The sequence below is a fragment of the Narcine bancroftii genome, chromosome 9, assembly GCF_036971445.1.
Source record: "Narcine bancroftii isolate sNarBan1 chromosome 9, sNarBan1.hap1, whole genome shotgun sequence".
NCBI lineage: Eukaryota > Metazoa > Chordata > Chondrichthyes > Torpediniformes > Narcinidae > Narcine > Narcine bancroftii.
This window is the reverse complement of record NC_091477.1, coordinates 116,623,986-116,643,919: the sequence shown is the minus strand read 5'-3', so window position 1 is coordinate 116,643,919 and position 19,934 is coordinate 116,623,986. Positions and strand designations below refer to the sequence as shown.

Sequence of the window (19,934 nt, the reverse complement as noted above, 5' to 3'; positions counted from 1 at the left end):
CTTGATGTACTTGGTAATCTTGTGTAGAATATTTCAGACCAGTGAGTAATATGAGAAATTCTGTCACCGTACTTTTTTTCCATTTTGAATGTAATGTTTCTGCAAAATGTATATAAATTGAAATTAATCCAGCTTGAATTATTAACACACCTTTTCTGATCACTTTGCCACTATAAAATATAGGTTATGTTTCTCATTAATAGTTTGAACCAAGGTGGCTCTTACTAAGCAGGGATAAGGAGATACTTTAAGAGAGTCACCCCATGAGCAGCATTATCCAGTTCTTCATCCTGGATGACAACTATTGGTATTTCATACAACTTTGTTCAAACAGCTGCCATAAGCAAAGCACGACCAAGGCCCTCTGCTGGTTGAATACTGGTATTTGCTTTCATTTTCACCAAAGGTTTAGATGTCACCTCAGAGAACATTTTCAATTTAAAATTCTTATTACCATATATTTCGGCATATAAGTTGTCTTGAAACCTTCAAAAATGCGGGGGGGGGTCGACTTATACACCAGATATTAATACGAGACCTTACAATCAGCTCAAAAAACTGCCTGACCCGATTCAGCGTACAAGGTGACCCTTGAAACACCAAAAAAACTACAACAAATTTCTTGCTACCAGTATATTAGAAAGAACTTTTTATTGAAATTTTTTTAAAAATCCTTTAAAATCACGATCTGAGTCAAAGACCTTGGCAGGCACATCCTGAGTCTTGCAGATTGGGAACCATATGATGAGTTTAAACCGTATCTGATGAGCCAGCTTCCGCTTTGTCGTCAGTGTCCCACAATAAATCATCCTCTGTGCCATCCATTGCATGAGAGATGCCTCACTTTCTAAAAATATTAGTTTCAACATTCACATCATCCCATTCTTCGAGCACATTCTCACAGCATATTAAATGATGCAGCGCGCATTGCCCCGCCTTCTGTAAAGGATTTTTTTTGCACTCAACATTCAAGTATTCCATTCATGACACACGCGGACTTTGAATGGCTTATTCAAGCAGACATCTAGAGGTTGCAATATAGATGTCAAATCATCTGTGTTAACAGTGATGTATTATTTAGTGCTAATCTACTTTTAATGTTCACAGTCAAGAGGCTACAAAACATATCCCAGACCAACAAACTCTGTTCCTTGTGTATGCTGCCTGTTCCACACTTCTATAGTTCTACAGCATTTTCATCCATCCATCCTTTTTCATGAAAATGTACTGAAATACCTGCTGGGAATTTTATTTTAGGTTTAAGTTTGCGCTTGAAGATTACCATGGGTTTTAACTTTGTCCCATTAGCCATACACGATAACACTACTGTAAACCTGGTCCTGTCATGGCCTGTACTTGCACAATTTTTGCACCTTTACCTTCCACTGTTTTATTGTCTATCATGTAGAAAATTCAGAGGTTTTGTCCATGTTTCCAATATTTGCCAATGCAAGCTGGTGTTATCGCGGTTATGTATAATAACTGGTGAAAACTGATAACTTTATGATCAAGATCTTTTGGTAGTCTGAGCAATTTTTGTTTTTTGGCATTATACAAGATTTTTCCTGTTCATGAAATGGTTCATCCTACTGTGCCTTTAAAACCTTGACTGTCTTCTGGGTACGACTTTACACACTTGAGTGCACATGCTCTGATTTTAATTCTCGTGACTGTATAAATCTTGCCTCTCTTCACGTACCCATTCTGTGAAGTGATGTTCCAACTCTGCCCATAGAAGGAAGCCTCTTGTTGAACATTGCTTTTCTTAAAATGTCCCTGCCATACGTCCGTGTTCCATTGTGGGTGAGCAATCCTATCTTGGAATGGATTTTTGTTGGAATTGCCCTGTGTCCCACAACGAGATGCAGCTGGCTGGTGATACTGGAGTAAAACTATAGATTTCTTTCCATTCTCTGTTTCTGAATCCATCTCATTTTCTCTGTTGCTGCGGACCCTGAGCATCTTGCGGACTCTACTGGCCTCTAAAATCTGTCTGACCCTCAAAATATTGAGCAACAGAATTGGGGAAAAAAAGGGACACAAGGAGTTAAAATGTGGTGGAATATCTCAACATGGCGCCCACCAAGGCCAGCTCTCGTGAGAGGTGTTATTTTCCATAGATAGGCCTAATTTTCTCTGAAATCGCGCAAGTTTTAAGTTTTGGTTGAATATGCAGGAGGACGTAAGTCACATAGGTCACAAGTCGGGGAGTTACTTGCACCTCCTATGTCCTTGTGGCATTTCTTGGCCAGTTCTATCAAACACCAAAAAATCCCAACCTACCACAAATGTTCATGCTACCAGTTTATTAGAAAGACCTTTTTTTAATGACATCACGAGTAGAAGGTAGCACAGTCCTAACCCCAGGGATACCTCCTTGCAACTTAACTTGCTTCATACTTTTGTTGTTTGGCTGGAGACTCCAGGATAACAGCCACCCTCAGGCAACGCACAACAGCTCAGTCATTGAGATCTTTTGGTGGTTGACCCGCCATGAAAATGAGGCTGAAAATGGGGACCAGGCTTATCTAAAGGCTGACTTGTATGGTGAAATATATGCTATTCTTATTTTAATTTTGAAATTTATTTTCTTTAATTTTTTTTGCTGGTTGCACGAGGCTGGTGATTGCTTGAATTCCTGACACCGAGGTTTTACTGAATTAAAAAAGAATAACCAGTTACTCTCTGAGTTAAAGTGCATGAGCTATGGAAAGTGCTGTTTTTCTCTGCAATGTTGGAGTCTGAGCGGAAACCTGAAAAAGAGTTTTAAAATTTTAAAGCATTGATGGGATAGATGGTCAGAATCTTTCTCCCAGGATAAAAGTTTTATATACTAGAAGACATTTGTTTAGGGTAGGATTGGGGGGGGGGGGGGGAGGGGGGGGGGAGAAGAGGGGCTTGTTTAAAGCGGTTCTTTTTAACATGGTGGAAGGCGCCTGACACGGGCTCTCTGTTCCACTGGTAGAATAGTAGTATTGAAGAGGCTTCTAGTTTGCATGAACATGCAGGGAATAGAAAGATATAGTGTGCAAGCAACAGTTTGTTTAAATTGGGCATCTTATTCAGCACAGTATTGAGCCTGTTCCTGTGCTGTACTGTCCTGTGTATGTTTTGTATAGTTCTTGCTCAATGCTCTATTGATGCTTCTACTAGGATGAACTGTTCTGCAATAGAATTTTCGCCATTTTCTGTAAAGGAGAGGTCGGACTTAAAAAAGTACAAGGTTGAATTTCGTTCTGCTTGTCCAAATCCTGCTTTCATTAGTCATGCTGTAACACTTTTGTTTTAAAATGTTGTATTTCATAAATCTTTTTATTCTATGGCCTATAAAACCTCTAATATTGATTGAAAGTCTTCTCAATCTGAAATTTAGTTTGTGGACAGTATTATGCTTGCATTATTTGGAGCAGCTATTTCTAATGCTTTTTTTGGCTGTGGCCCCCTTAGGACTCTGCTCAGAATTTATGGGTCGCCAAAAAGGAGTGAATCAATCAAGTTAGTTGGTTTTTTCTGCACTTCTCTTTCACTGGCTACTTTTAAAAAATATTTTAAAAACTTTATAATTTCACTCTGTGGTTTCCCCCCCCCCCCCCCCCCCCCTTAAATGTGCTGTGGCCCTCAGGGGGACTGGATTGTATGGCCCCTATTGAGAATAGTTGATTTAGAGTTACAAAATGAGTGAAATCCTTTTGTATTCCAAAATTGTTTCCTTAGTTTAAATCCATTGTGCATGAGGTTCCTTGTGAAGGTTACATTCCCTCGGTGTAAAAAGATTTTGAAAGCGTTCGTAGTATAGCCCCTTTCACACTTGCAAGTGATCCCAGAAATTAACTGCCAGTTTGCCTTTAGTGTCTGGTGTGAAAGCAAAATCAGCTCAACATCGGCGTCAGATGACATCATTTCATGCTGGGGATTGATGGCCTTGATGCTGGCGTTGCAATCAGGCAAGTGTGAAATGGGTAATTGCATTGTGGGATTATGTCCCAAGTTTTTGCATGCTTGCAGGAACGTGAAGGAAGAAAAGATTAAAATAAAGATATAAACTTTGCCGTTGGAAAGTCACAGCGGGGGGAGAGAAGAAATAAATAGCAATAGCGGACAATTTTTAAACAGTGTGGGAAAATTGGTAGCGCTATAGCACACAATTTATAAAGACCATGGGGATAAAACAATGGTGGACCTGACTTCCCAGAATGCCATTTGGCAGAGAAACCCCTCCATGAATCCTCCATGCATGCAGCTGGGCATTCTACTTCGTAGAATTCTGGGAGGGCAGGTCCACCATCGCTTTCCCCCACAGTATTTATAAATTTTACGCAATAGTGCTACCAACTTTTCCACGCTATACAGATTGTGTGCGTTAGTGCTACGAGCACCCACGCTATAGAAAATGAGCGCTATAGCGTTATCAATTTTCCAACCCTGTTTAAAAATTGTCCGCTATTGCTATTTATTGCGAGCACTTTCCCACAACCCTTATAAAGGTTTATATAGGTCGTCACAACAACAACGGGCTGAAGGGCTCATACTGTGCTGTACATAAAGCTTAATTTTGTTATAATCAGGCGTGATTAATTTTGTTCAAATATAAGATCATAATACCTTGATCAGGATTTCACTCCATGTTTAATGACATCACCGGTAGAAGGTAGCACAGTCCTAACCCCAGGGATGCATCCTTGCAAGTGTGAAAAAGCTGTGTCCCAGTTAGAAATAGTCAAGTGTGAAAAGCCAAACCCCCATTTCTATCCTAGGACACTGAACTGCCAATTTAGTGGGACGCAGGTATGAAAGGGGCTATTGATCGTCGCTACCTTTCTCTGTAAAAACCCAATGGCTTTGTCTTGCACGTCTCAATGGTTCAAGCTAGAAATCTGCAGAACGAGCGAAGAAAGTATGTGGGGAGATGGGGGGGTTCGCTTTGCTAAAATGAGCCATGGTTAACTTTTTTGTAAAATAAAAATTTGTGAATAGTATTTGAGTAATGAACTTGTGAAATGTCAAATTTCCAAATCCAATGTTTTACTGAACAATTATTTTGTCATATTCACGTTGCTCAATCAATTGTTACAATATCTCGCAATCAAATTTGCTGGATGCTTCTGCCAGTGACATATTCCAGAAACCCGTAGCTTCATCAATTCACTATTCTTGTCCTGTAATCGAAAAGTTGTCATTTGACCAACTAAATTTTGGAGTTGTAACTAATTAAATTCTCCTGTGAGACTTGGCACTCCGCAATACAACTTTGCTGCCTAATATGTTGGATTATCAAACTCATATATTTTCTTATTAGATGTCATTTCCGTTCCACTCTTATTACTTTAGCATGTTACATAGTCATGTACAGTAAAACCCCTGGTATCTGACACCAATGAGGATTGGTAGGTGCTGGATAGTTTGTCTTCTGGTTGCTTGAGACTTGGTCTTTACAATGCCTGACTAATGCACCTGCGTTAAGAATAAACAGTTTTAAAGACAAAATATTAGACTGTACTTAAACTGAACAAACTTCACTTGGATGAATAACTTTAAAGCAATTTACTTCATTTTCAGTCACATTCTTTGAATATGTTTAACCATCACCTCATCTGTAGGTTCCTCCCCCTCCAGTGAGACGCCCAAAAGACTAACAATAACATAGATTGTTAACACCCCCTCCCTGTTTACAGATAAAACCTCTCACTTGGTTGACTCTTACTAAGCAGGGATAACAGGACTCTTTGAAAGTCACCCCAGCACCAAGGAGATCAACCAGCTTTTCATCGTGAACAACGCCATTGCTGTTTCACACAACCTTGTTCAAACAACTGCCACGAGCAAAGCATGACCGGGGCACTCCACTGGCTAAATATTTGCTCTCATCTTTAAGAAATCTTAAGATTGTTTAAGAAAGGAGGGAAGCAGAAAAAACAAAATTATAGGCCTGTTATGTTGACGACAGTAGCTGGAAAGTTATTGGAGTCAACCCTCAAGGACGAGGTTATGAAATATCTTGAGGTGCATGGCATGACAGGTCCAAGTCAGCATGGTTTCATGAAGGGAAGATCTTGCCTGACCAACCTATTGGAATTTTTTTTTGAGGAAATCTCAAGTAAGATGGACAAGGGAGAGGCTGTGGATGTTGTTTATTTGGATTTTCAAAAGGCTTTCGATAAGGTGGTGTGTAAGCGGTTGCTTAATTAGATGAAACCCCATGGAATTACTGCAAAGATATTAGATTGGGTGGAGCATTGGCTGATGGGCATAAAGCAAAGGGTGGGAATAAAGGGACCCTGTTCTGGTGGGTTGCCGGTTACTCGTGGTATTCCGCAGAGGTCGGTGTTGGGCCGCTTTTTACAATGTATATTAGTGATTTAGATTATGGATTGAATGGTTTTGTGGCAAAGTTTGCAGATGACACCTAGATGAGTGGGGGAGTAGGAAGTGTTGAAGAAACCAAAAGTTTGCAGAGAGACTTGAACAGCTTGGGAGAGTGGGCAAAGAAACGACAGATGAGATGCAATGTTGAGAAATGTACGGATGGACATTTTGGAAGAGGAAATAAACAGGCAGATTATTATTTGGATGGGATAAAATTCAAAATTCAGAAGTGCAGAGGGACTTGGGGGTCCTTGTGCAGAATAACCTAAAGGTTAACCACCACGTCAGATTGGCAGTAAAGAAAGTGAATGCTATGTTGGCATTCATTTCAAGAGGAATACTGTACAAGGGTAAAGAGGTGTTGATGAGGCTCCGTGGGCCACTGGTGAGACCTTATTTGGAGGGATGTGATAATGTTGGAGAGAGTCCAGAGATTTATCAGGATGATTCCTGGAATTCAAGGGCTAACGTATAAGGATCATTTAGCAGCTGTAGGACTGTATAGAAGAATGAGGGGATCTCAGAGAAGCATTTTGAGTGCTGAAAGCATTGGAGAGAGTAGATGGGAATAAAGTATTTCCCTTGGTGGATGAATCCAGGACAAGAGGGCACAGTCTTAGAATTAGAAGGTACCCATTTAAAACAGAGATGGACAAATTATTTTAGCCAGCAGGCCAAGGATTTGGAGAATTTGTTGTCTCATCCAGCTGTGGATACCTAATCATTGGTGGGATTTAAGGGGGCGATTGATCGGTATCTAATTAGTCAGGGATAAGGTGAAAAAGCTGGAATTTGGAACTAGATGTGAAAACAGTTTAGCTCGGGTTGGATTTGTGGAGCCGAATGTCCTACGTTTGTTCCTTCATCTTGTGATCATCTCCAAAAATTTAGATTGAGAACATTTTAGATTTCAGATTTATTGTCACTACATCCATTACATCATATACCACCCCGGAGAATTACCACTTATTGGTTGTGCAAAAAAATCTACACAGCGTGAATATGTAAACAAATAAAGAATGTAAACCAATAACGAACGTAAGCAAACTGCAATATAGAAATTTTTAAAAATCATTAAATTGCATGAGTCCTCATTGAGTTTGTGGTTGAGGAGTCTGGTGGAGGGGGAGCAGCTATTCCTTGAACCTGGTGGTGCGAGTCTTGTGGCACCTAGACCTCTTTCCCAGTGGGAGCAGAGTGTGTTCTGGGTGGTATAGATCTTTTTTTTTATATAAAACTTTATTTATTCGTTCAAAATACAGATAGTAAATAACATATACAACAATAAACCAAAAACATGAACGTTATATTTTATAGAAAAAGAAAAGAAAAAATGAAAAAAAAACCCTCCCCCCTTCAGCCAGCTCTCCTAAAGAGAGTCATAAAGAAAGGAAAAAAAATATTAAAGAAAAATTAAACATACATATTAAAATCTAATCAACGTAAATCAAAATGTAAATATTCTGAATATAACAACCACTTACTAATAAAAAAGCTATAGTTATCACGTGAAACATATGTAATTTTTTCCATTATTAAACAATATGTCATCTCATTATGCCATCTATTAATATCAATTATATTTGTATCTTTCCACATACTAACAATACATTTTTTCACTACAAGTAATGCTAAATATACAAAAGTAAGTTGAAATTTTTCTAATCCCAAACCTTTCAGAGATTGCAAACTGCCCAATAGATACTATCAGATCTAAAGGTATTTTAATCTTTTTTTTTTTAATTTTTTTTATTTTTCACACCATAAATCACATTAGCCATGATATACACTATTTCTTTTTCACACATATACAGTGACTTTTTCTCCCCCACCCCTTTCCTCCCAAACCACCCCCCCACCCCCCCCCCCCTCTCATCCATTTTAGGTATACAATCTAGGTTGCATTAAGCCAGTCAGACAATGTTGTCATTCAACAAAATTACACCAGAAATTCTACTGAGTCCATTCTTTTCTTTCCTTCTCCTTCCATCAACTTAGGTAATGTTTGTCCCTGGTAGGTTTTCGCTATTGTATTTAATGTAAGGCTCCTATACTTGTTCGAATATTTCAATATTATTTCTTAACCAATATGTTATTTTTTCTAATGGAATACATTTATTCATTTAAATTTGGTAGTTTCTTCCTTTTAATTTGGTTATGTATTCCATCAATATTTAAAGACATATAGTTCAGCGTAGCCCTTTTATATTTTGTTTATCTTCTCTTTCCGTTTTTCCATCATTACCTTTCCTCCTTTTCCATTTCTGTTTTCTTATTTTCAACTCTTTATAAGACAACATTCCTACAACATCTAACATTTTCCTTATTCTCCTATTTCTATCTTATTTATCCCCAATCTCCCCTTCACCTCCTGAGTTGTCTTTTATCCCTTGTTGGACAACCACATCTCCCCTCTCCATTTGGATTTGCGAATCCACTCGCAAGCGTCAACTGATTTTGCAGTGACCGCTATTTCCCCCCACCCCGCCTCCCCCAGAAAAGATTTCACTTTTCATATGTCACAAAGGTCACTCTTTTAATTCCCTCCTTATTCTCTCTATTCCATTACCTTCCCTTATTAATTCTTGTCTATACTATCTATATTTTCCTCTAAGTACAGATACATTCATGTATGCTCATTGTCTCTATTCACTCTTATACCTCTTTACCCGCCTACATATCAATCGTGATCATTTTTACTCTCATTACCCGTCTTCATCCCTCAGTCTATTTTTGTCTTTACCCACATTCATATCAATCGTGATCATTTTATCTCTCATTACCCGTCTTCCTCCCTCAGTCTATTTTTGTAATTGTTCTGCAAATTTTCGTGCTTCTTCTGGATCCGAGAATAGTCTGTTTTGTTGTCCTGGAATAAATATTTTCAATACCGCTGGATGCTTTAGTATAAATTTATACCCTTTCTTCCATAAAATTGCCTTTGCTGTATTGAACTCTTTTCTCTTCTTTAGGAGTTCAAAACTTATATCTGGATAAATGAAGATTTTTTGCCCTTTATACTCCAGTGGTTTGTTGCCCTCTCTTACTTTTTCCATTGTCTTCTCCAGTACCTTTTCTCTTGTAGTATATCTTAGGAATTTTACTACAATAGATCTTGGTTTTTGTTGTGGTTGTGGTTTAGAGGCCAATACTCTATGTGCCCTTTCTATTTCCATTTCATGCTGTAGTTCTGGACATCCTAGGGTCTTAGGGATCCACTCTTTTATAAACTCCCTCATATTCTTGCCTTCTTCATCTTCCTTAAGGCCCACTATCTTTATGTTATTTCTTCTGTTATGGTTTTCCATTGTATCTATTTTTTGAGCTAGTAGTTCTTGTGTCTCTTTAGTTTTTTTATTAGATTTCTCCAATTTCTTTTTTAAGTCTTCTACCTCCATTTCTGCTGCTACTGCCCGCTCTTCCATCTTGTCCATTTTTTTTCCCATTTCTGTTAAGGTCATCTCCATTTTATTCATTTTCTCTTCTGTGTTGTTTATTCTTTTTCTTAAATCCTTAAATTCCTGTGTTTGCCATTCTTTAAATGACTCCATGTATCCTTTAATAAGAGCAAGTATATCCTTTACCTTGCCTTTCTTTTCTTCTTCTATTTCACCATACTCTTCCTCTTCTTCCTCTGGGTTGACCATCTGTTGTTTCTTTGTTGCCCTTTCCTCCTCTTCTTTCTTGTTTCTATTGTCTTCTGTGGTCTCTTCTTGCTGCAGGTGTTCTGCAGCTGTCGTTGCCGGCTGTGGAGATCGACTCCCCAGCTGGTCCCCCCTCCCGTCGGTGTGTTTTTTTTCATTCGCATCGCGCACTTTTACTCGGCTCAGCGAGCCATTTTTGTAGTCCATTATTTACCGACCTGAGGGAGCGGGTTTCTCTCTCCGCAGCGGGCCTCTTCGGACAGGTAAGGCCTTCACCTTTTTCCTCCTTTGTCTTCTCTTCCTCTCTTCTTGCCGTTGCTTTCGATTTTTCTTTTTTTGTCGCCATCTTCTTTCCACCTTTATACTCACTTTTCTGTAACTTTTATTTCTGTGCCTTTGTGTTTTCTCTTGTTTTTCCCGACTTTTCTGGAGAGGGCTGGAGTTCACCGTCCGGCCACTACTCCATCACGTGACTCCTCGGTGGTATAGATCCTTGATGATTCTGCTGCTCTGACGGCAGCGTTCCCTGTAGATGTTCTTGATAGTGGGGAGGGTTTTGCCTGTGATGTCCTGGACCCTGTTCGCTTTTTTTTTTGCAGGGCTGTACACTTTAGGGTATGGGTGTCCCCACACCAGACCATGATTCAGCCAGTCAGCGCACTTTCCACCACACCTCTAGAAATTTGCTAAGGTTTCTGGTGTCATACCAAACCCCCACAAACTCCTGAAGAAGTTGGGGCACTGATGTGCTTTCTTCATGATGTTATTAGTGTGTTGGGTCCAGGAGAGAACCTCCGAGATGGCGACTCCCAAGGATTTAAATTTGTTCACCCTCTCCAACTCTGATCCCTCAACAATCACTAGATTGCATACCTGTGGCTTTCCCTTCCCGAAGTCAACAATTAGCTCCTCAGTTTTGTTTACATTGAGTGTAAAAGGTGTTTAAAGGCGTTTGTCCACTATTCAGCCAAGTTTTCAATCTCCCTCCTGTATGTTGACTCTTCACCTTTATACAATCCGCTAAAGGGCTGTTGTCAGCAATTTTGTAGGTGGTGGTATTGTTGTACTGAGCCACACAGAAGAGCTCAAGCCCGAAATGTTGCTGATGTATCTTTACCTTTGCTACATAAAGGCATTGTTTGACCTGCTGAGTTTCTCCAGCATTTGTGTGTTTTTTCATTCTTGGGTGTAAAGTGAGTAGAGAAGGGGGCTAAGAATGCAGCCCTATGGTGTTCTGGTACTGATGGAGATTGTGGCGATGTCGGTCTGGAGGTGAGGAAATCCATGATCTAGTTAAACAGTGGGGTGTTGAGTACCAGGTCTTGGAGTTTGCTGATCAGTTTTGAGGGGATGATGGTGTTAAATGCCGATCCTGATTAATGCATCTTTACTGCCAGGTGTTCCAGGGCTTTGTGTAGAGCCAGTGAGATGGCACCTGTTGCTATGATAGGCATATCCATGTCACCACTCAAACAGGAGCTGAAGTGCTTCAGGACCAGACTTTCAAAACACTTCATCACTGTTGATGTAAGTGGCACTGGCCGATACTTATTAAGGCAGGTTGCTATGCTCTTCTTGGCCAACCGGTACGATTGACGCCTGTTTGAAACAGATGGGTACCACACCTGCTGGAGTGAAATATTGAAGATATCTCTGAATACATTGGTAAGTTGGTTAGCACAGATTTTTTTAATATTTGGCCAGGTACTTCGTCTGGGCTGGATGCTTTACTTGAATTCACTCTGCTGAAGACAGCACGTGCAGCCGCATTTTTCTTTTACCTGTAATTTTATTCTTATTGATTTTAATAAATTTATTTTCCTTTTAGCTGGATGCTTGAATTTGCATAGAACATAGAACAGTACAGTATAGGCCCTTTGGCCTTTGATGTGGTGCTGACCTATATATTCTGCTAATTTAAAAAAAAAAGTACTAAAACCTCCCTTTCGTCCATGTGTCCGTCAATAGTCCCTTAAATGCCCCCACCCCGGCAAGGCATTCCAGGCACCCATAACTCTGTGTGTGTGTGTCCCTCCCTCACCCTCTCTCGTGTTTGCTGATTCTGCTCAAGGGCACAATGCTGGCTGTCCACACTATCTATGCCTTTCATAATCTTGAGAACCTCTATCATGTCTCCTCTCACCCTTCTACGCTCCAGAGACCCTGGTAGCCTTGCCTTATAAGACTTGTTTCCCAATCCAGGGAACATCCTGGTAAATTTCCTTTTCACCCTCTTCCACATCCTTCCTACAATGAGGTGACCAGATCAGAACACAATACTCCAAGTGTGGTCTCACCAGAGATTTGTAGAGTTGCAACATGATCTCTCTACTCCTGAATTCAATCCCTCTATTAATGATTTGAGGCATCTCGTAGGCCTTCTTAACTATCTTGGCAACCTTGAGGGATATATGGATTTGAACCCCAAGGTTCCTCTGTTCATCTTAGTAACTGACCATTAACCCTGTACTCAGCCTTCTGGTTTGTCCTTTCAAAATGCATCACTTCACATTTATCCAGATTCAAATCCATCTGCCACTTTTCTGCCCATCTTTCTATATCCTCTTGTAAACTTTGACAATCTTCATCCACAACTCCTAACCTTGGTGTCATCTGCAAGCTTACCACTCCTTTGCCTTGTCATCCAGGTCGTTTATAAAAACCCCAAAGAGCAGGGGTCCCTGAACAGATCCTTGCGGCACTCCACTAGTCACCGATCTACAGGCAAAATACTTTCCTTCCGCTACCACTCTCTGCTTTCTTCCTACAAGCCGGTTTTTTATCTGCACAGCTAAGGTTCCACTGATTTCGTGCCTCCTCGTCATCTCTCTCTTGCAGGACCTTGTCGTATGCCTTGCTAAAATCTATGCAGACCGTATCTACTGCTCTACCCTTATCAGTTTCTTTTGTTACCTCCTCAAAAAATTAAATTAGATTTGTAATGCACAACCTTCACAAAGCCGTGCTGACTATCCTTGAGTAGACTTTACTTCATTGCTCATAGATCATATCCTTAAGAATCATCTTCATAGGTTTGCACACCACTGATGTAAGACTCACCGGTCGAAAATTCACCGGATTCTCCCTATTTTCTTTTTTTTTAAACAAGGGGACTACATTTGTCATTCTCCAATCCTTCAGCACCTCCTCTGCGGCCAAAGAGGATTCAAAGATCATCGCTACTGCCCCAGCTATCTCTTTCCTCAGTCCCCATAGCAGCCTGGGCTATATTGCGTCTGGCCCTAGGGACTTATCAATTTTGATACTTTTAAGAAGATCCAACACTTCTACTTCCTTAATCTTCATGTTGTCCAGCACACAGGCCTGTTCAATCTAATATGGCCTCTCCTCCAGTGGGCCAGACAGCATACTATGTCAGGAATCCTTCTTGTACACACTTGACAAATTCAGCCCCATCTATCCCTTTTCAAGTCGGTAGGTGCCAATCAATATTAGGGAAGTTGAAATTACTCATAACTACAACCCTGTATTTCCCATGCAATCCCCAAATCTGCCTGCTTATCTGCTCGGTGTCCTGAAGGCTATTTGGGGGCCTATAGACTACCTCCAGCACAGCGACAACTCCCTTCCTATTTCTGACTTCCACCCACACCAACTCAGTGGGCACTGATTTTTCCACTTGTGACGACATGTCGGTGCTTTAAAAAAAAATCGGTTTGTGGTCATTTTGCTTTTCGGATCTTCGGATAAGGGGTATTCAACCTGTACTACATTTATCATTGAACCCAGTGAGCAGGAACCAGATGATGTGCTGGTTGTTGACATATTTAGTGCAATAAATGCTATTTGCATCTATTGATATACATGTTGCTTATAGAATAGACTTGCTCTTGAACTTTTAATTACATTTCTATCTGTATGATAGGAGGCTTTTCCTATCCTATGCTAACCCTTCAAGCATACAAGGCACTTCCATTTTTCTACCTTCCTGTAATCTAGCCACTCGTGCCCAACAATTCCCTGAATCTTCCAATGACTTGAGTTGGGAATAACTTACAGTAGCCAATTTACCTACAGCTCATCATACCTTTGGGATGTGAAAGAACACCAGAGCATATGGGGGAATGTAGAATCGTAGGAAAATAGCAGTGCAGATCACTTAGTCCCTCCCCCACCCCCTTGGCCTACCTTGTTATTCAGAACAATCTTGGCTAATTTTACACCAGGCCTAATCGTTCCATTACTTCCCCCATCTTTCAAATTTATCTTTAAATTTGAATGATCCTGCCTCCACAGCGAGATTCCCAACCCTCTGCAAAAAGTTCCCAGGCATTAGTGGTAGTAAATGACACTTGCCACCAACATCCCCACCCCCCAAATTTTTTAATTGTGTCCCATCAGTTGAAGCATCTTAGCGTCTAGTTTATCCTGCTCCCTTAGAACTTTGGCTTGAGGACAGGATTGAACCTGGATTTGTGGACCTTGACCAGTATCTGTGCTGACCATGATGACCCTCCTCTGTTTCCATGAAAAAATATAATCAAAGCATGTTGAAATGAAACACAATGAATTCAATTGAGACAGTTCCTTGAGAGTTCCAGATGAAGCTAGTCGAGGTGAATTCTCTTGAGCCGGTGTAGAAATAATTGTTGAAAAAAAAATCCATGGATTCCAAATAGGGCTTGTATATAGAATTTTGATTAAATATAGGTGTTATCTCGTCTAACATTCTAACATCAGCAAAATATTCATATGTAAGCAGACATTGCCTGTTGGTTTTGTCTTTGATCATTGCTTTTGCATGTCCCCTTGGGTTTAATGAGGTGAAGGGTACAGAAGGAAAGTTACTAATCATGCCTTTTCCCATAATTGCTTCATTATTTTGATTTTTAAAAAATATTAAATCTCTGCTATGGCAAAACAAAATCTCCCAATAGAAAATGCTTGGCTCAAAGAATCATGGTCGGGAGAGGGGGCAATTGACGGAATGCAACATAAACCCTAATACAGGAGTCCTTGGCCATGACTGTTCACACTGAGGAGAATAAATCAGAAACCAATGAACCTCAGAACATGCTACTGGGTATTTTGTCACACAAGTTGATCTTCAGCCTCATTTTCATGGTTTTATTATTATTGAGTCTATAAGTTGACCCCCACCCCCCGAAAATACAAGTTGACTGAGCTGTTGGGTGTTGCCAGAAGATGGTTGTTAACGTGGAGCCTCCAGCAAAATGACAAAACAGAAGCTGACTCATTAGATACAAACTGGATGATGATGCAAACAGTGAGACTCTGGATGTGCTTGTGAAGTCTTTTCTCAGATGCTGATGTTTTTCCAATAAAAATTTCCTTCCAATATACTGGAGCATGACAATTTGTTGTAGGTTGGGTTCTTTTTTTGGTGTTTCAGGGGTCATCTTGTATGCTGAATGTACATTGAGCAGTTTTTTTTTAGTTTAGGTCTCATTTTTGTATCTGCCGTACAAGTCAACTCCTGATTTTTGAGGGTTTCAAGATTCTACTTGTATCCGCTCCGTAAATTTTGCTGGGCTTCACCTATGATAACTGAGACAGAAGATGAGTCTTCAGGTCCAAAATAAATGGAAGCACATTATCCTGGACTTTGAGACTGCAAAAAGGAATCAAATGGTGGTCTTTAATCATTTGTCCATTCTAAAGCCATATTTTGTCTGTGCTGGTATCCCATTTGGTGCAAAAAATATTTTCCTCTCCTAAGAATATTTAAATTTGTGAATTGGTCATTAGTACTTATTTTAGATAATGGGATTGCTTTCTCTCTGTTACTATTCCAGACGAGAAAGTATATCTCATTCGAGTCCATTTCCAAAATAGTCTAGAAGTGAACATCAATTAACCTTGTGTTTCAAATTGCAGCTGTCTTTAAAAATGTTTTCAGTGAAACGAATGGACTTCCCTTTAAAAGGGTACATGAGCACTTGGCACAGAGTATCGTAATAGTTGACCTGAATGTTCACTTTGTTTTTGTGGTATTTGGTTGAATAATGACTTGCACGTGGCCCCCTTGAGCTGTAAATCTCCTGAAATACTTTGGGTGGTATAACCAGACAAAAATCTGACAGCTGAAGTGCAGGAAACTGGCAGCGGAGCGGGCAAAGAAACATCCTGGGTTGTAGGGTTTACAAATAAGCAAAGGGCTTTGCATGTTAGCTGCTTTGCAATGATTTCTCAGTTATCTTGAAGTTGCCTCACTATTGTAGTTGAGAATGTTGATAGCTTCTGAAACATGAGCCATACCTGAGCTAGTTTTTTTTTGTTTTGGTCAAGAAATCAAAGTTGTATGCAGTGTGATGAAGGGACACATTAGCAATAAATTGTGTTAATATAGTTGAAGTGAACTTTTAACGCAAATGTGAAGTTCTAGTAAACATTGAAATTTGAAGCTTTTAAGGAAAGTCATAAACCTTTGTGTGTGTGTGTGTGTGTGTGTGTGTGTGTGTGTGTGTGTATGTAGCTTGCTGACCTGGCTTTATGTTGTACATGTAAAAGTGCCTCTAACCATCACCATTTGCAATCCAAACTGGGCTTGGTATTGAACATGACAGTCATTATATCTGCATTTTATGTATATTTGATATAACTCATGCATTTGAATCGGCAAGTCTCTTTCCTCTTGACCTTGAAGTGCTTCGTGTGAACAAACTTTCTGCTAATTGTTATTAGTCAATCCTTTGCACAAAAGAATGCAGTGCAGTTCTGAGAGTTCTAGTTTTGGATCATGTGCACTTTGTCATTTAGTCTTGCATTATTGTTAATGTTTTATCATTTGAAATTACAATTTAAGTGGGGCTGGCTCTGTGCAGCTCATTGTACTAAAGATTATGCTTGTGTTCTCTGGTTGATTTTGTATATAATTTCAGAATGGAGCCTTTTTACTATTTTTGCTAGACATATTCACTAAGCATTTGATTATACTGATGTCCATTTTCTGCAGACTTTTAATATTTCTTTTTCTTTTTCTTTCAGTCTTGGTCTTTGTAATGGGAAAAGAAGGGACCCACGGAGGACTCTTGAATAAGAAGGCATTCTCAATGGCAAAATACTTGAGAGATTCTGGGTTCTAGTTGGCCAGGATTACTATTCAGTAGTTTAAAAAAAAATTGCTATTAAAGTTTCCTTTAGCAGTCACCTACTCTTGTTGAAGTTACGGAAAGTTTAATAGCAATGCAGGGTTTTGGGGGTATGAGCCCATGTCTCCTTTGTATCCCTGTATTGGTGGGGCAAGATTAAATTTTCATTTTTTTCCTTATGCACTCCAGCATTGGTTGTAGTCATGGGAAAGGAAAGTGTCCACGGAGGGGTAGTCAACAAGAATGCATTTACCATGGCTACATACCTGAGGAATTCTGGATACGAAGCAGCCTCTCCCCATCCACTTAGCAACTCATTCACCCTTGCCATCACTCAGTTGCATTGGCCGTGCTACCAGACTGCAGTTGGTTAGAAATTTTCTTAATTTATCCATTTGATTCCCTTTGCTCCTTTACCACTTAATTGTAATAACATTGTAGATGTAATGGAAAGTAAATCCCCTATTTTGGCACCTTTAGCACAACTACTAAATGGTAATATGCATGTAATTACTTTTGATACTGTTGCAAACAATTGGGCTGGCTTGCTAAGCCTGAGCATTGCTTTGTTTTAGCATTTAGAAAATTTATTGGCATCCAAAGTCACCAAACCAGGTTATGATTATTCTCTCTCCTTTCCTTCCCCATTGACGTGCGAAATGAAAACAAATGAAAAGGTGCTGGTAGTACAATCCTAATAAGTGTTGCTGAGAACAGCCCTTTCAGCAAATTGAGGCTTTTTTAGTCTTTATGTATGAGCATGTTGGAAGAGAAAGTGCACGCATATTTTGTTTGCCCTAACGTTCCTGACTTTGGTTATACTTTCCTTGCAACTTCATTGACATTTCAAAAGGACATGGATTTGCTTAGTTTCAAACCTGTTTACATCTACAGATAACTTCCCAACATCTTTGAGGGTGCACTCTTCAATATAAGCTCAACTTGTATTACATTTTTATCATCCTAACTTTGAGATGGGATTACAAAACTGCTCTTAGGATGTGCAAATTATTTTTCCCATGGATAGGCCACAATTCTGATCAATTTAATCTGCAGGAACATTCCATCTTTTCAATAGCTCAGGCACTTAGATGTTGTTTTGCCAGCTCCTTTAATGTGAGTTTGACTTTATCATGAAGGTTGCCACTTTGGACAATAAATATCCCATCGTAAAGATCACTAACGTGTCCAGTTTTGAGTGCTTTGTAGGACCAATTAAATTGCAGCTTGGAGGATTTTAAGAGAACAGACTACTGTAAAATGACATTGTAAAGGATTACTGCCACCCCTCAATACTGTGTGGGCAATTCAGATAAAGATATTATAGCATGTTCCAAGAATGTTGATTATTGAAGGTCAAATGCTTTCATGAGTATCTGATGAAGGGTGGCAGTCTTCTATTTAGAAATCAAATTGAAAAATTTTCAAATCAAGGGAATTGATGTATTAGACCTGGTAAAGCTTCTGCTGTAGAAGGAAACTGGAAGAATTGACTTGTGCTCCTAGTTGTTTTTGAAATCTGTGGAAATGTCTGTTTTGAGCACGGTACTAACTTATGTTCAGTTCAAACAAAGCTACAAAAGTTCTGTATTCACAAATGAATAAAATGGGAGATGGTATTGGTTGGAATAATCACACTTGGCTATCTTGTGAAATTATTTTGCAAATGTTTGTGTATCCTGTGCCATACATACTGCATAGAGATTTGCTGTTGTGAGATGGATTTTAACTGCCGCTGCAAGGCTTTCAGTTGAACGGCACTTCCTTAGGGACTTAGCATATACTCAATGTTCAGGCCTTGTGAAATATGTACAGATTTAAAAATTCTTGTTGCTGACTTGTCCATTTTCTTTCCCTGCACTTTTGTTACATCTGGGATTCAGTCTAACTCATCTGATTTTAAAATGCATTTATAGAATGCCATAACTGTTAAACCACCTTGTTTACAGACAGATGAAATAAATTTATTCCAACCAGATGTTGGCTGTTTGTTTTTGTATGGACTGGGGATGTCACTTTGTTTCTTTGAGTGGAATATGAAAATGTACTTGGTCGTATACAAACTCTGATTGCCCGACTATTAATTACCATGACTGAAAGTATTTCAAATACAAAGATTGTGCTTGTTTCTGTAGGTATAACTGTTCAGGGTTGCGTTGAGGAAATGCTGATCCATAATTATGAGCAGCAAATGTCCTTCCATTGGAAGTATTCTTAAATTCTTCTGGATAACAAATTGCAATTTGGCAACTGAGAGGGAAACTTGCAAGTGATGGAGGTCCCATATGCCTCCCATTCCTTTTCTTAGGAGAAGTTTTACTGTGACAACTGTGGAGTTGTGGATGGTCTGCAGTGCAGAATGAGAAAATGTTTTTTGGGTAGTAAATAGTACCAGGTAAGGGCTGACATTCGTTCTGGGAGGTGTGCTGTTGGGATAGTGTTTATCTGGGTTCATGCCTTGGCTGTGGGTGAAATTCTCCTTGGAGCTGATAAATTTAGTTACTTTACTATGGTATTCTATCTTTGTCCAATTCTTGTAGTATTTGAGTGTACTTGATAAGTCTCCTTCCTTCCCACCCCCTCACTACTGGAAGTGGGTACAGAAGGGTGCAATGATGAGTCAAAAATGAGGGGGGGGGTCAGGGTATTGATGCTTATTGCTACACGGTGGCATCTTTGTACAAGTCGAATACCACTTATCCAAACACTGATATTTTTTTTTTGCCCAAAAAGTGGAAAGAAATTCCACACCTTATTTGCCCACCTGGGGCTCTGGTGCACTGTTGCCGCCAGTTTGATTACAGTAACAGTTTAAAAAAAAAAATGAAATCTTTGCTTCTGGCCAAGAGGATCC

At 39.6% G+C, this 19,934-nt stretch overlaps 1 protein-coding gene across 4 annotated transcripts in view; it reads left to right on the top strand.

Moving 5' to 3' along the window:
• LOC138742690 (profilin-2-like) overlaps nucleotides 1–17,279 on the top strand; it is a 54,199-nt gene extending 36,920 nt beyond the window's left edge. For all 4 annotated transcript variants that reach the window (XM_069897427.1, XM_069897430.1, XM_069897429.1 and 1 more), the window contains exon 3: nucleotides 16,977–17,279. In XM_069897427.1, the coding sequence (XP_069753528.1) occupies nucleotides 16,977–17,074 (98 nt within the window). In that variant the 3' untranslated portion in view covers nucleotides 17,075–17,279. The remainder of the gene's footprint in view (nucleotides 1–16,976) is intronic.
• The last annotated feature ends 2,655 nt before the right edge of the window (nucleotides 17,280–19,934 follow it).